This window comes from Coenobita brevimanus, chromosome 81, assembly GCF_032717465.1.
Source record: "Coenobita brevimanus isolate Jiangsu-jjx chromosome 81, ASM3271746v2, whole genome shotgun sequence".
NCBI classification, from domain to species: domain Eukaryota; kingdom Metazoa; phylum Arthropoda; class Malacostraca; order Decapoda; family Coenobitidae; genus Coenobita; species Coenobita brevimanus.
The window spans coordinates 6,038,980-6,051,122 of record NC_137034.1 but is presented as its reverse complement, the minus strand read 5'-3'; the positions used below and the strand labels follow the sequence as shown (position 1 = coordinate 6,051,122).

At 42.3% G+C, this 12,143-nt stretch overlaps 1 protein-coding gene across 1 annotated transcript in view; it reads right to left on the bottom strand.

Annotated features, from left to right (window-relative positions):
- Positions 1–3,085: 3,085 nt before the first annotated feature.
- The window catches only part of LOC145409537 (uncharacterized), a 262,433-nt gene continuing 253,375 nt past the window's right edge, over positions 3,086–12,143 (bottom strand). Inside the window, exon 6 of the mRNA XM_080279926.1 lies at positions 3,086–3,171. Within this exon, the coding sequence (XP_080136052.1) occupies positions 3,086–3,171 (86 nt within the window). The remainder of the gene's footprint in view (positions 3,172–12,143) is intronic.

The window sequence follows — 12,143 nt, the reverse complement described above, 5'->3', positions numbered from 1 at the left end:
CTGTTTTACAAACACAGTCAATGGCTCCTTCACATGTCAAGGGCTCAGTACTACTTATGAGAGAATTTGAACCCATGAAAATCAGTGAAGTGAGATTCTGAATTTATGAGGTAAGATTCTCAACTCATGAAGCAAGATTAAAATGAAAAGGTGTGAGATTCTGAACTGATGAAAAGAGATTCGGAAATGATGGAATGAAATGCCAAAACAATAAAAACGAGTTTTGGATATGAAGTTCTGATTTCATTAACAGAGACTCCAAATTAAGGAAATGAGATGCCTAAACTGATGGGGATGTGAGACTGAACTCATGAAATGAAATCCTGAATCCTTGAACTAGATTCAAGATTTGTTTGGCCAAGAGATCTGTTTAGGGTTTTATATGATTTTCTGACTGTAAAGCAACCATTGACTGCAACTTTACAATCCCGCTAAGTTCTTTACTGAAACATTTTAGTTCTTCATTTTCTATGTGCGAGCCAATCCGGATTTACAGTAGTTACTTTACTCATTAGAAACAGATTCATTTGTTAAGTTACTATAAACAAGCCAGTCCCTAAAATATATATGTATCATTACTTTCATTTTCCTTGCATTTGAAACGTCAATAATTAATTTTCTCTGTGTATGCAGTTCCCTCATATGGTAACATTACATTTACTTACAACTAAGTATTTCATTTTCAGCTCATTTCTTTTGAGCATGCCAGCCCCCAAATAAATAGCATTATGTCATTCCCTACAATAAAGGATGTTTAAAAAGATAACAGTATGAGGATTAGGTGCATTATATTCTTTTCACCTTAAATTGGCAGATATTTTCATCCTTCTGCAGGTTCATAGCTCAGTGGCCCAATAAGACAGTATCCTGGGCTTTTATCTTAACATAGCACTTTTTTGTGACTAGCACTGGTACATTTCAGAATTCAAGATGGGGAGATACCGTAGTAATTTTAGGCCAAGTTACAGTAGTACTGATGTGCACTTACAGCACAGCAGTCTGTATAGAGAGAGATGGCAATTTTAGGCCAAGTTAGAATTAAAAGAGTATAGATGTGTAGAGGGCAGGAAGTAACTCATGCTGGTGCTCCTACATGGCTTCACTTCCACTCATGCACCCCACCCCACCACACAAGCCACATCGCCACTCAAGGTTAAGCTAGGTTAAAGTCAGCTGCAGGTGTCAAGGTTAGGTTAGCTTAATGTGGGCATATAGGACTGTCACTGTTATGGCAGAGGATATCATGGGTGGGATTTCAGTGATGCAGATGTCAGATTATAGTTCAGCTAGGTTTGAGCTGGCTGTTGAAAGCTAGGTATAAATTATGCTTGGCCATGGATGTCAAGTTTAGGTGGGGCTGGGGATGTCAAGGTTAGTCAGTTGAATCCAGTGATGTAATATTCAATTCATGCTGGCTACATCCAATCGATTTTTTGCAGGAAACATATCAAACTGGACAGTACAGCTTTGTTATGGAAATGTCAAGATTGTCTTGTTATTTGTCATAATGAAGTGAATGTATTTGTCTGCAACTGTACAAATGATTATCACTTCCAACTTACAGAAATAAATGTATATCTGTGGGTGAATTGCGTAGCTCAAGCACACCCAATATGTAGCTGAGGCACTATTCTTCCGGCACTGGCGTGGGTTATACTCTGGCTGGATGGGGGTGGGGCTGTGATGTCAGAGAGGGAGGGAGGGGGCAGACTGTGTGTGTGTGTGTGTGAGAGAGAGAGAGAGAAAGAGAGAGAGAGGGATAAGGGTTGCTATTCTGGGTGACTGATGTTCAAGAAAACGCAGTTAATCCCTGGCATCAGAGGACGTATATCATTAGTTTATTATTGCAACATCCAGATGATTTTATTCGTGGGGACTCCTTTTTCTAGTGAAGAGCTTGGAGAAAACTATATCGAACCTCTTACCATAATAATTAGTCTCTCTCAGGTTGAATAAAATTGTCAAGGGGTAATAGGAAAGCAAGGTCAGGTGGGACAGATGCTGGCTACTGGTTTTCTAATTGTATTAGGTTTGCAGGGACTTTTGCCTAAGGGCTGGCTGCTATTGACTAATGGCTGGCTGCTATTGACTAATGGCTGTTTGTGGCATATGGGCTGGTTGTTGAAACTGTAAGATAAATGCTGGCTAAGGGGGCTTGACGATGGGCTTGTTGTCAAAGCTGTTAGATAAGGGCTGGCTGTGGGGGCTTTAGACTAAGGGATGGCTGTGGGGGCTTTTGACTAAGGGCCGGCTGTGGGGGCTTTTGACTAAGGGCCAGCTGTGGGGGCTTTTGACTAAGGGCCGGCTGTGGGGGCTTTTGACTCTGGGCTGGCTGTGGGGGCTTTTGACTCTGGGCTGGCTGTGGGGGCTTTTGACTCTGGGCTGGCTGTGGGGGCTTTTGACTCTGGGCTGGCTGCGGGGGCTTTTGACTCTGGGCTGGCTGTGGGGGCTTTTGATTCTGGGCTGGCTGTGGGGGCTTTTGACTCTGGGCTGGCTGTGGGGGCTTTTGATTCTGGGCTGGCTGTGGGGACTTTTGACTAAGGGCTGTTTGTGGAGGCTTTTAGCTGAGGGCTGCCTGTTTTTGAGTGAGGGCCGGGTTTGGGGATCTTTGACTGTGGGCTGCCTGCAGTTAAATAAGGACTGACTGGTACAACATTTGAATGAGGACTGGTTATGTGGATCTTTGACTTTGAATTGGTTATGTTTAACTGAGGGCTGGGTATGAGAACTTCTGACTGAGGGTTGACTGCATTTAACTTGGGTTTGATTTGTATCTAAGGGCTGATCGTGGGAACCAAGGGCAGAGGGCTTGCTGTTTTTAAATGGGGGCTTGCTGTGGGAACCTTTAACTGAGGACTGACTTTGGAAACCTTTAATGGAGGGCTTACTGTATTTAAATGGGGTCTGGCTGCACGGACCAGTGGTAGAGCGTTGGTTGTTTTTGAATGAGGACTGGCTGCATTCAACTGAAGGCTGTCTTGGATTAACAGATGGCTGGGTTTGAAGACTTTTTGCTAAGGACTGGCTGTGGGAACCTTTCACTGGGGACTGGCTGCATTTGACTGAGAACTGAGTGTGGGTAACTCTACACCTTGTTGTCAAAGGAGTACTGTTTACGTCGCCAGAACCCACGGAAGAAGTTGAACCTGAATTTTGAGCCTTCGCTGCCATCTGCAAAGAGAAAAAAAAACTGATATTAGAAAAAGCAGTCCACTCCCCATATGACATGCCAATAGATAGATAATGTTCATAGGGCGTAATGGTGCTCACATAATAGATACATTGTACACGATGAACCTTGAAAATTTTTATATACATCACTTGATAGATACGATGTTATTTACACTTAATATTCATTAATAGGCATAGATATCTATGCACATAGAAGACTAGGTTTTCTTGTACTCCCCTTCCCCATCCTTACGTCTTTTCTCCTAAACTCCTACATCTCTTCCATGTCCCCCCCCCCTCTCTCTCTCTCTCTCTCTCTCTTGCATTCTGTGTGTGTGTGTGTGTCCATTTCAACCGATATCCCTGGAATGTGACACAGTGGTCATTTTGCAAGGCTTGAAAAAAAAATAAATAAATAAATAAAAATTAAGATCAACAACACTGTTTTTCAGTTGTGAACCAGAGAGGGGAGGGGGTTGAGCTCGATTTCGTTAGAGATTTGTCAAATTTTCCTCAGTTTGTTATTAATAGGACATATAAGGAATGTTAAGATATTGTTACAAGTCTTCCCGAGCACTTATTACCTTTTTTAAACCCCTGCATCTTCTTGTGTACTATTGATTATTATATTGTTGTAGCTCCAGGTTCATCTCAAACATATCCTGGTGGACTGTCATCTTAAGTTGCCCTTCTGCAGCTTTCCTTTTCCTCACTAATGGACAAGAGGATAAATGGATGTAATAGGCAAAATAAATAGGTAAGGAAAATATGCTACGAATATTCCACAGAGACATGAGTCAAGAATGTAGGGGACCAGGTGTTAGGGAGGGAAAGAGACGAATGGAGGGAAAGCAGGTAGACAGGAGCCAGCACTGGGAGAAGAGAGAGAAAGAGAGAATTATGGAGGTGTGGGAGGAAGCATATGGTGGTGGGAGATGCTGGAAAAATGGGGTTAAAATGTGGGTGAAAACTCTCTCTCTCTCTCTCTCTCTCTCTCTCTCTCTCTCTCTCTCTCTCTCACACACACACACACACACACACACACACACACACACACTCTCTCTCTCTCTCTCTCTCTCTGTGTTGTGTGCATTTGTGTTTGTGCATAAGAGAGAGAGAGAAAGGAAAGTTGGCTACTAGAAAGTACAGTACAGTACTGGAACACACTATCATAGGCGAGGAAAGGGAAAGTACACACACGACTTGGTTAGGGAGGGAGGAGAAGGGAATGCGAGGCTCGGAGAAGGTTGGAGGGGTGATTGAGAGGGGGAGTAGGGAAAGGAGAATGGGGTAGGAGGAAAGGAAGGAGGGAGGGGAAGGTACACATAGAGGGGGAGTGGGGAAAAGAAGAGAGATGAGGGGGAGGGGGTAAAAGTAGGTAGAGGGAAGGGAGGCAAAAGTTGAAGAGAGCACAGTGTAAACATTCAAATAATGTGCTTATTTGTTGCTTACTGCACCCCCAGAATATGACTGATACTACTTTTTGTTCTGTCTACACCTGGGATCAGGTGACTCGCTTTCTCTGTCACCACCACTGCCGTCATCACCAATACCATCTCATGTCAATTCTGTATTACTTGAGAGAGAGGTGACTCCGCACCTGTTTCACCATGCCGAAGTCTCCGGGGAACTCTCTCTCTCTCTTAACATTTCAGTTTTTCCTGTCGGATTTCAAGGGTGTGTATTTATGTAAATGATTAAAAGAATTGCTTTCATGCATGTAGTTTGTTAGCAACTTTTTGTTCCACTGGCCGATATTTTGTACTATCTAGCTGCTTCATGCACATTACAGTGAATCAGTCACCACATCATCATGAAATTATATACACTAATATGTGTTATGGTACACGAAAATATAGTCATGCTGCAATGATGGTGCTTTAGAATTACTTTTGAAATGACTGGGTTCAGACATTCATTTAGCCTCTTACAAACACCCTGTAGTACCTTGGTGATAATACTTTGTCTAGAGACAAGACAGTCCTATTGATATGTTACGTGACCATTTGATGTTATAACAGAATGCAAATTCCCTAAAAATTAATCTTATTAGTTGAGTACATTTCACTCTAAAACTATTCACTTACTCATATCAGGCCTTCAGTTTGTCTATATCCTGCTGTTAAAATGTTAGGATCTCCTTGGCTGCAAGTCAGGTCATACCTCTCCCGGTATAAGAGTAAAATCATACCTCTTCCCTGCTATTATCTATCTATCTATCTATTGCCTGACGCCTCAATCCCGTTTGGGGTGGCCACAAACAAATCGCCTCCAAGTCGCCCTGTCCCCCGCCATTTCACTGCCCTGCTCCCAACTCACACCCCCCTCTCTCATATACCTCTCCACCCCATCCCTCCATCTCATCCTCGGTCTCCCCCTCCCTCTTCCACCCTCCACCTCACTCACATACACTCTCTTTGTCAGTCTTTCACCCTCCATCCTCTCCACATGGCCAAACCACCTCAGTGTGTTCCTCACAACGCTTCCTATCACATCCACATCCACACCACAACGTTCCTTTATATCCTCATTCGTCAGCCTGTCTCTCCACGTGACTCCACAGGCTCCTCTTAAATAACTCATTTCCACTGCTCTCACTCTTGACTTGTGTCCTTCCAACAATGTCCAAGCTTCACTTCCGTACGTTAGAGTTGGTATCACAATACTGTCATGTAGTAACTTTTTTACTTCCATGCTCACTTCCCTGTTTCCTATCACTGCTTTCAAGGAACCAGCAACCTTTCTTCCCTGCTGTACCCTTTCAAGCACTTCACCCTCCAAACCTCCATCCTTACTCATCACACTACCCAAATACTTAAACGTACTCACATTTTCCAATTCCTCACCATCCAACCTCGCTGTACATTCACTGACTTCACCTCTCTCAAAGACCATCACTTTACTCTTCCCTACATTCACCTTTAGGTTCCGTTTCTTACACACTCTCTCAAACTCATCCACCAAGCCTTGCAGCTCCCCTTCGTCTTCACTCAACAACACAGTATCATCTGCAAACAACAGTACAGGGAGTTTCCAAACACTATCCTCTCTCACCAGGGCCACTCCAACATCCACTACCCTACCTTGTACCTCTTTTATTACCCCATCCATGTACAGATTGAACAACCATGGAGACATGACACATCCCTGTTTCAACCCAACTTTCAAAGAGAAAAATTCACTTAGTTCACCATCCACACGCACTGCAGCCTTCGCACCATCGTACATACTCTTCACAGCATTCAACAACTTCCCATCTACTCCATATATTCTTAACACTTTCCACAATCCTTGTCTATCCACCCTGTCATATGCTTTCTCCAAATCCATGAAAGCCGCATACAACTTCTTTCCCTTCTCTAGAAACTTTTCCACTAAAGATCTAAGAATGAATATCTGATCTACACAACCTCTTCCCTTCCTAAAGCCTCCCTGTTCTTCTCCAACTAATTTCTCTGTTCTTTCTCTTACTCTGTCTATAAGTATCCTACCATACACTTTTCCTATTATACTAAGAAGACAAATGCCCCTATGGTTACCACACACTTCTTTTTCCCCTTTTCCTTTGTACAAGGGAATAATTATACCTGACTTCCAATCCTCCGGGACTCTACCTTCCTCCCAGGCCAATCTGCACATCTTCCACATCCATTCTACTACTATCTCTCCCCCATGCTTCAGCATTTCACCACACACTCCATCAATTCCTGGGGCTTTCCCCGATTTAACTTTCTTCATTGCTTCCACAACTTCTATCCTACTAATTTCTTCCTGTCTTCTCACCTCCCTCCTTCTCCCAGCCATTCCCCAGCCACTTATACTCGCATTACTTCCATCCTCTACGTTCAACAATTCCTTAAAGTGTTCTCTCCATCTGCTCACTTTTACTTCAGAATATCTTTGATTGCTTGTCAAATCATACCTTTCCTGCTATCATACTCAAGAATCTCCATGGTTACTAGTCAGATCAGACTTCTAGTTCTTGCACACAAGCTTGAGAATATCCATGGTTATGAGTCAAATACAAGTTCTATTTCCTGCAATCAAGCTTTAGAATCTCCTTGGTTACTAGTCAGATCAAACCGCTTTCGTGCAGTCTTACTGTAGAATCTCCTTGGTTATGAGTCAAATCAAACTTCTATTTCCTGCAGTCAGGCTTTAGAATCTTCTTTGTTACTATTCATATTAAACTTCCATTTCCTGCAATCAAGCTTCATGTTGTTATTGTTGAGATGTTGCCACTCGTGCACTTGTTGAGGTGTTGCTGTTCATGCATTTCCTTCATCAAAATCTAAGTTAAATCCTTGTCGTCAGAATGAGAGTCTTCGGAGATGGAGGCATTTAAGTAATCTCTCCATGGATTTTTTCCTTCCCTTCGTTTCTGTCATAAATTTCATGGTACATTTCCTCTTTTTGCCTCGTGTACTCTTCTTGAAATTTATTGAAGTTATGTCCAAGTTCTCTGATTGTTTATGGATGGATGGAAGTAAAAGTGCAGTTTTAGGCCAAGTTAGATTGAATGGAGCATATGACATTTTAACCCAGCCATTGAGTTGCGTTTGATCCCAGGAGGAAGCCAGCTCAACTCAATGCCGGTCCCAAGCCCGGATAAATTGGGGAGGGTTGGTGTCAGGATTGGGTATCCGGCTGTAAAAATTTGCAAAACCCTGGCACGTTATGGTTCATTGCCGTATCGTTTAGTGTACTGAATTTCAGGTGTTTTCACTGGCAAAATTAAGTAAATGTCCCCCTCTTCCCTCCCCCTTATCTCTCTCTCACTGTCTCTCTTCGTGTGAAGTCTGGGTGGCTGGGTACTTAGAATAGTCCACACATACATATCCTCCCAGTTTCTGTCAAATTGATGTCGTTTCGCCATGCTTGCTTGTTGTGTGGGGATGGTCTTCTTACCAGGGGGTCGCTAAGAAGGGGTCTTAAATGTGATGCCCTGGCCCTAGGATGTACTGTGCGAACCCACAACAGGCACGTAAGGTGAGCGGCGAGATGTCACAAAGGGAGGACGTTCCGGCCATCACATGCACTCGGCCCTTGCGTGTGACAATCACGTGGTTGCTTGTTTTATATTTTTTTCCATTGAATAATGTCTTTTCAATTTTGATTTTAATAATTTTTATCTAAAATGTTTATTATATGCCGTGTGGGTGTTGGATGTACCTGAGAGGACGCTTTTGAGGCCATAATCCTTGGGTACAGCAAACAACCAGGTTATATGCCATTTTCACCCTGCCTGGCACCATATCTGTGAGGTCATCAACATCTGAGGCACTGATGTCATTCCTGATGGTGTCGGACTTGTTGAACTGAGTATAGTCTGGGCCGATGTGTTGCTCGTTAATCAGGGCACCAGCACTTATCTGAATGTCATACGTGGGACGCTGATACATATTTCTCATCCTCTCAGTCTTCACGCACCATTGCCTAGGTAGGCAAGAACCCCAACCACCTGTCGTGATTTAGATCTTTTTCGGTCACATCTACATACAGCACCTGAATATTGTACATCATAATCTTAGGGTGCCTCCATTCTGTTAGGTTTCTAAATGGGTGAAATTGTTTTATATTATAATATAAAACATCCTGCATCCTACTTAAATTATGTCACCAAATGGACGAACTTTTCTATGTTAGAAAAGTAAGATGTCACCAAAATATGTTTTATATTATATATAATATAAAACATCCTACATCCTACTTATGTCACCTAACGATAAGGTTTCCAGATTGGACGAACTTTTCTGTATTAGAAAAGTACGATGTCACCAAAATGTCACCAAGCTACACCTTACAAAAGTATCTGCGCAGAGGCCGTGATATGGCTGGCATGATTCGCTTAGAAGAACCCTCGATGTAGATTAGTTGAGCGGAAGGTGCTATGTGTGCGCGACTAAAAATTTGTTTGCGGCTGGCATTCAATCCTGTTCTCAGCGTGAGCTCACCATTCCATACACACCAGCTCCTGTTCTTGGTGTGTTTTCTCTGTAACGCACACCAGTTCCTATTGGTGTGTTTTCTCCACACGCACACCAGCTCCTGTTCTTGGTGTGTTTTCTTTGTCACTTACACCAGTTCTTGTTGGTGTGTTTTCTCCACACACACACCAATTCTTGGTGTGTTTTCTCCTCCTCACACACACCAGTTCCTGTTGGTTTGTTTTGTCCTCACACACACACACACCAGTTCCTGTTGGTGTGTTTTCTCACACACATCAGTTCCTGTTGGTGTGTTTTCTCACACACACCAGTTCCTGTTGTGTTTTCTCATACACACCAGTCCTGTTCTTGATGTGTTCCAAAGAAGATCAAGACCAAGATGAAGATCAAGAAGAAATTGAAGGCCATATTTAATGCTTCCAGTTTGAAACATTTCTCCTAAAATCAAATATTTACTGCCATCAGTCAACAAGTTTTCTGCTATCAGTCAACAAGTTTTCTGCCATCAGTCAAGTTTTCTGCCATCAGTCAACAAGTTTACTGGCATCAGTAAAAAGTTTACTGCCATCAGTCAGTACGCTTACTGCCATCAATCAACAGGTTTACTGTCATCAGTCAACAAGTTTACTGCCATCAGTCAACACAGAGACAGACTAACATGTAAAACTGCAAGGCCTATGCAGTGATGATGGTGGCAGCATGTCCAATGGAAGGGTGGTTGGGACGGGCATGGTGTGGGTCCGAGCAGCTTACCTCCTCGTGGTGGACCTGGGTAGAGTGATCTTCATGTATGTATTGTTGCTGTGGCTCCAGGTTTGTTAGAAATATGAACCCCGTGGATTGCAGCCCGAAATTGCCCTCCTGCAGCCCGCAACTCTTGTTTGGGAGATGAGTTGAGGGATGTTGAAATTGTCCAGCAGCCCATGACTTTCGTTTGGGAGATGAGTCGAGGGATGTTTGTGTAGGTGGGCAGGAGAAGCACCCGGTTATATCAGCACCATCACATGAAGGTGACCCTTATCACGACCATATATTATAGCTACTAGAAGCACATGAATGAAGATCACTCTAGCTGAAAGCTGCAATTTATTGACAAAGTCTGTGTAATAACACACAGTTACTTAGTGGCATTAAAATATGGCTGTTAGCATTAAAATATATGCTTGGTGACATTAAACAATATGGTTGGGTAAACCATATGCTTGGTGACATTAAACTATTTTCTTGGTTAAACTGTATGCTTGGTGACATTAACATAAATGCTTAGTGACTGGTAGAAAGGTAAGGTTTGGTGATGTTACTTGGAGGTTTAGTGATAAGAGGTACTTGGGTTACTTTGTGGTTTGGTGACATATAAAATAATGGCGGCATCCTAAAGAAAGTCAGTTTCATTCAAGAAAAAAGTTTAATAAAAAAAAAGAAAATTTAATGTACAACAAAGCATAGTGTAATAATACTGTATTTTATATGTATGTGTTTCAGGTGGACTTCATAGGTCAGTGTGAAGGTACAGTATTTGGTCTAATTATACCTCATATTGCTTCATTTTGGTAGTATCTGTTATACTGCAAGGCCAGTATAATGCTTGTTATATTTTTCATGTATATTTTGACGTTATACCACATATACCACATACATGCTTCTGGTATATTCCCTGTTATACCACAATTCTGGTATAATGCTTGTATTAAAATTTTATGATATATGTTGCCTTGTTATACCTCATATCGCTTCTTTTGGTGTATTGTTATACCACAATTCCGGTATTATGCTTGTTATATTTTTCAGATATATTTTGTCTCATACCTCATATTGCTTCTTTTGGTATATTTTAGTTATACCACAAGTGTGGTATTATGCTAGTTATATTTTTCAGATGTATTTTTTAGTTTCTTTGATATATTTCCTGTTATACCTCTAACATGATTTTCAGTTCTCAACAACTAAATCATACACAATGCTTTTTCCTGCATAAGGGTAGTTTTACACCCTCTCCTCCTTTACAACACCACCTTATAATATTGAATCTCTGGAAAATGCCATGGTCTAATCTTTTTATTCTCATCTTACTTGGAAAGAACATATTTCCTCTATAACAATATCTGCCGTACAATGCCTATGCCTCCTCCAAACTCTCCCTTATCACAAGGGGAGCTGATTGCCAAACTCTTCTCCAATTTCACAGTACTGGTTGTTTCCATATTTGAATATGGCTGCCATATGCCTGTTCCTTTGCCTCTCCTTCCCTTGTGTCCAAACATGATTGAAGTTCATCCTCCAGGTCTACAATTAGCTCTTGCTGCATGTAATCTTCAAATGAAAGCCTCTGTGGTGAGTTGGGTCTACCCACTCTCTTCTGACAATGTGCTCTTTTGTTTTTCTGATGCTTAGCCAAACTCCATCAAACACCTTCCCAGAGACTTACCATCCCTCTCACACTAACAAATGTTTCCTGCCCAAACTGACACCCTCCCTTTCCCATTCATATACAACTTCTGCTCTCCCATTCTTCCTTTACCAATCCCCCCCCCCCCACTGCTCTTACCTCCCACTCCTATTTGCTCCTCTTTCAGTCCATACTCCAAATCCTCTATCTCACCCCTTGCCCTTCATTCCTATTTTCTCAAGCATCTGCACATTCTTTTGCCACTTGTTTTTACACTGATGGGTCTGAAACTTCAGACAGCACAAGATTTGCAATACTTTTTCCCTCTTGAGTTAGTGGTGGGTGGTGGCGACCATCATCCACTCACTTGATGTAGTGCTGCCTACTTTAGCCTTTTTTTTTTTTTTTTTTTTTTTTTTTTTACAGGTGGCATTACATTGAGTGACAAGCCAAATGGTTTCCTGTAAGCCAAGAAACCATTTACAACGCTGGGTGGTAACCATATAACCAAACCATACGTGCTCCCTACGTGTCAGCAAGTGCGTTGGTGGAGGGTTAGTGCCCCTCCCCGTAAAACAAATAACTCAAAGTCAATGGCCACCCCTTACGGGATTGTGGCGTCTGGCAATAGATAGATA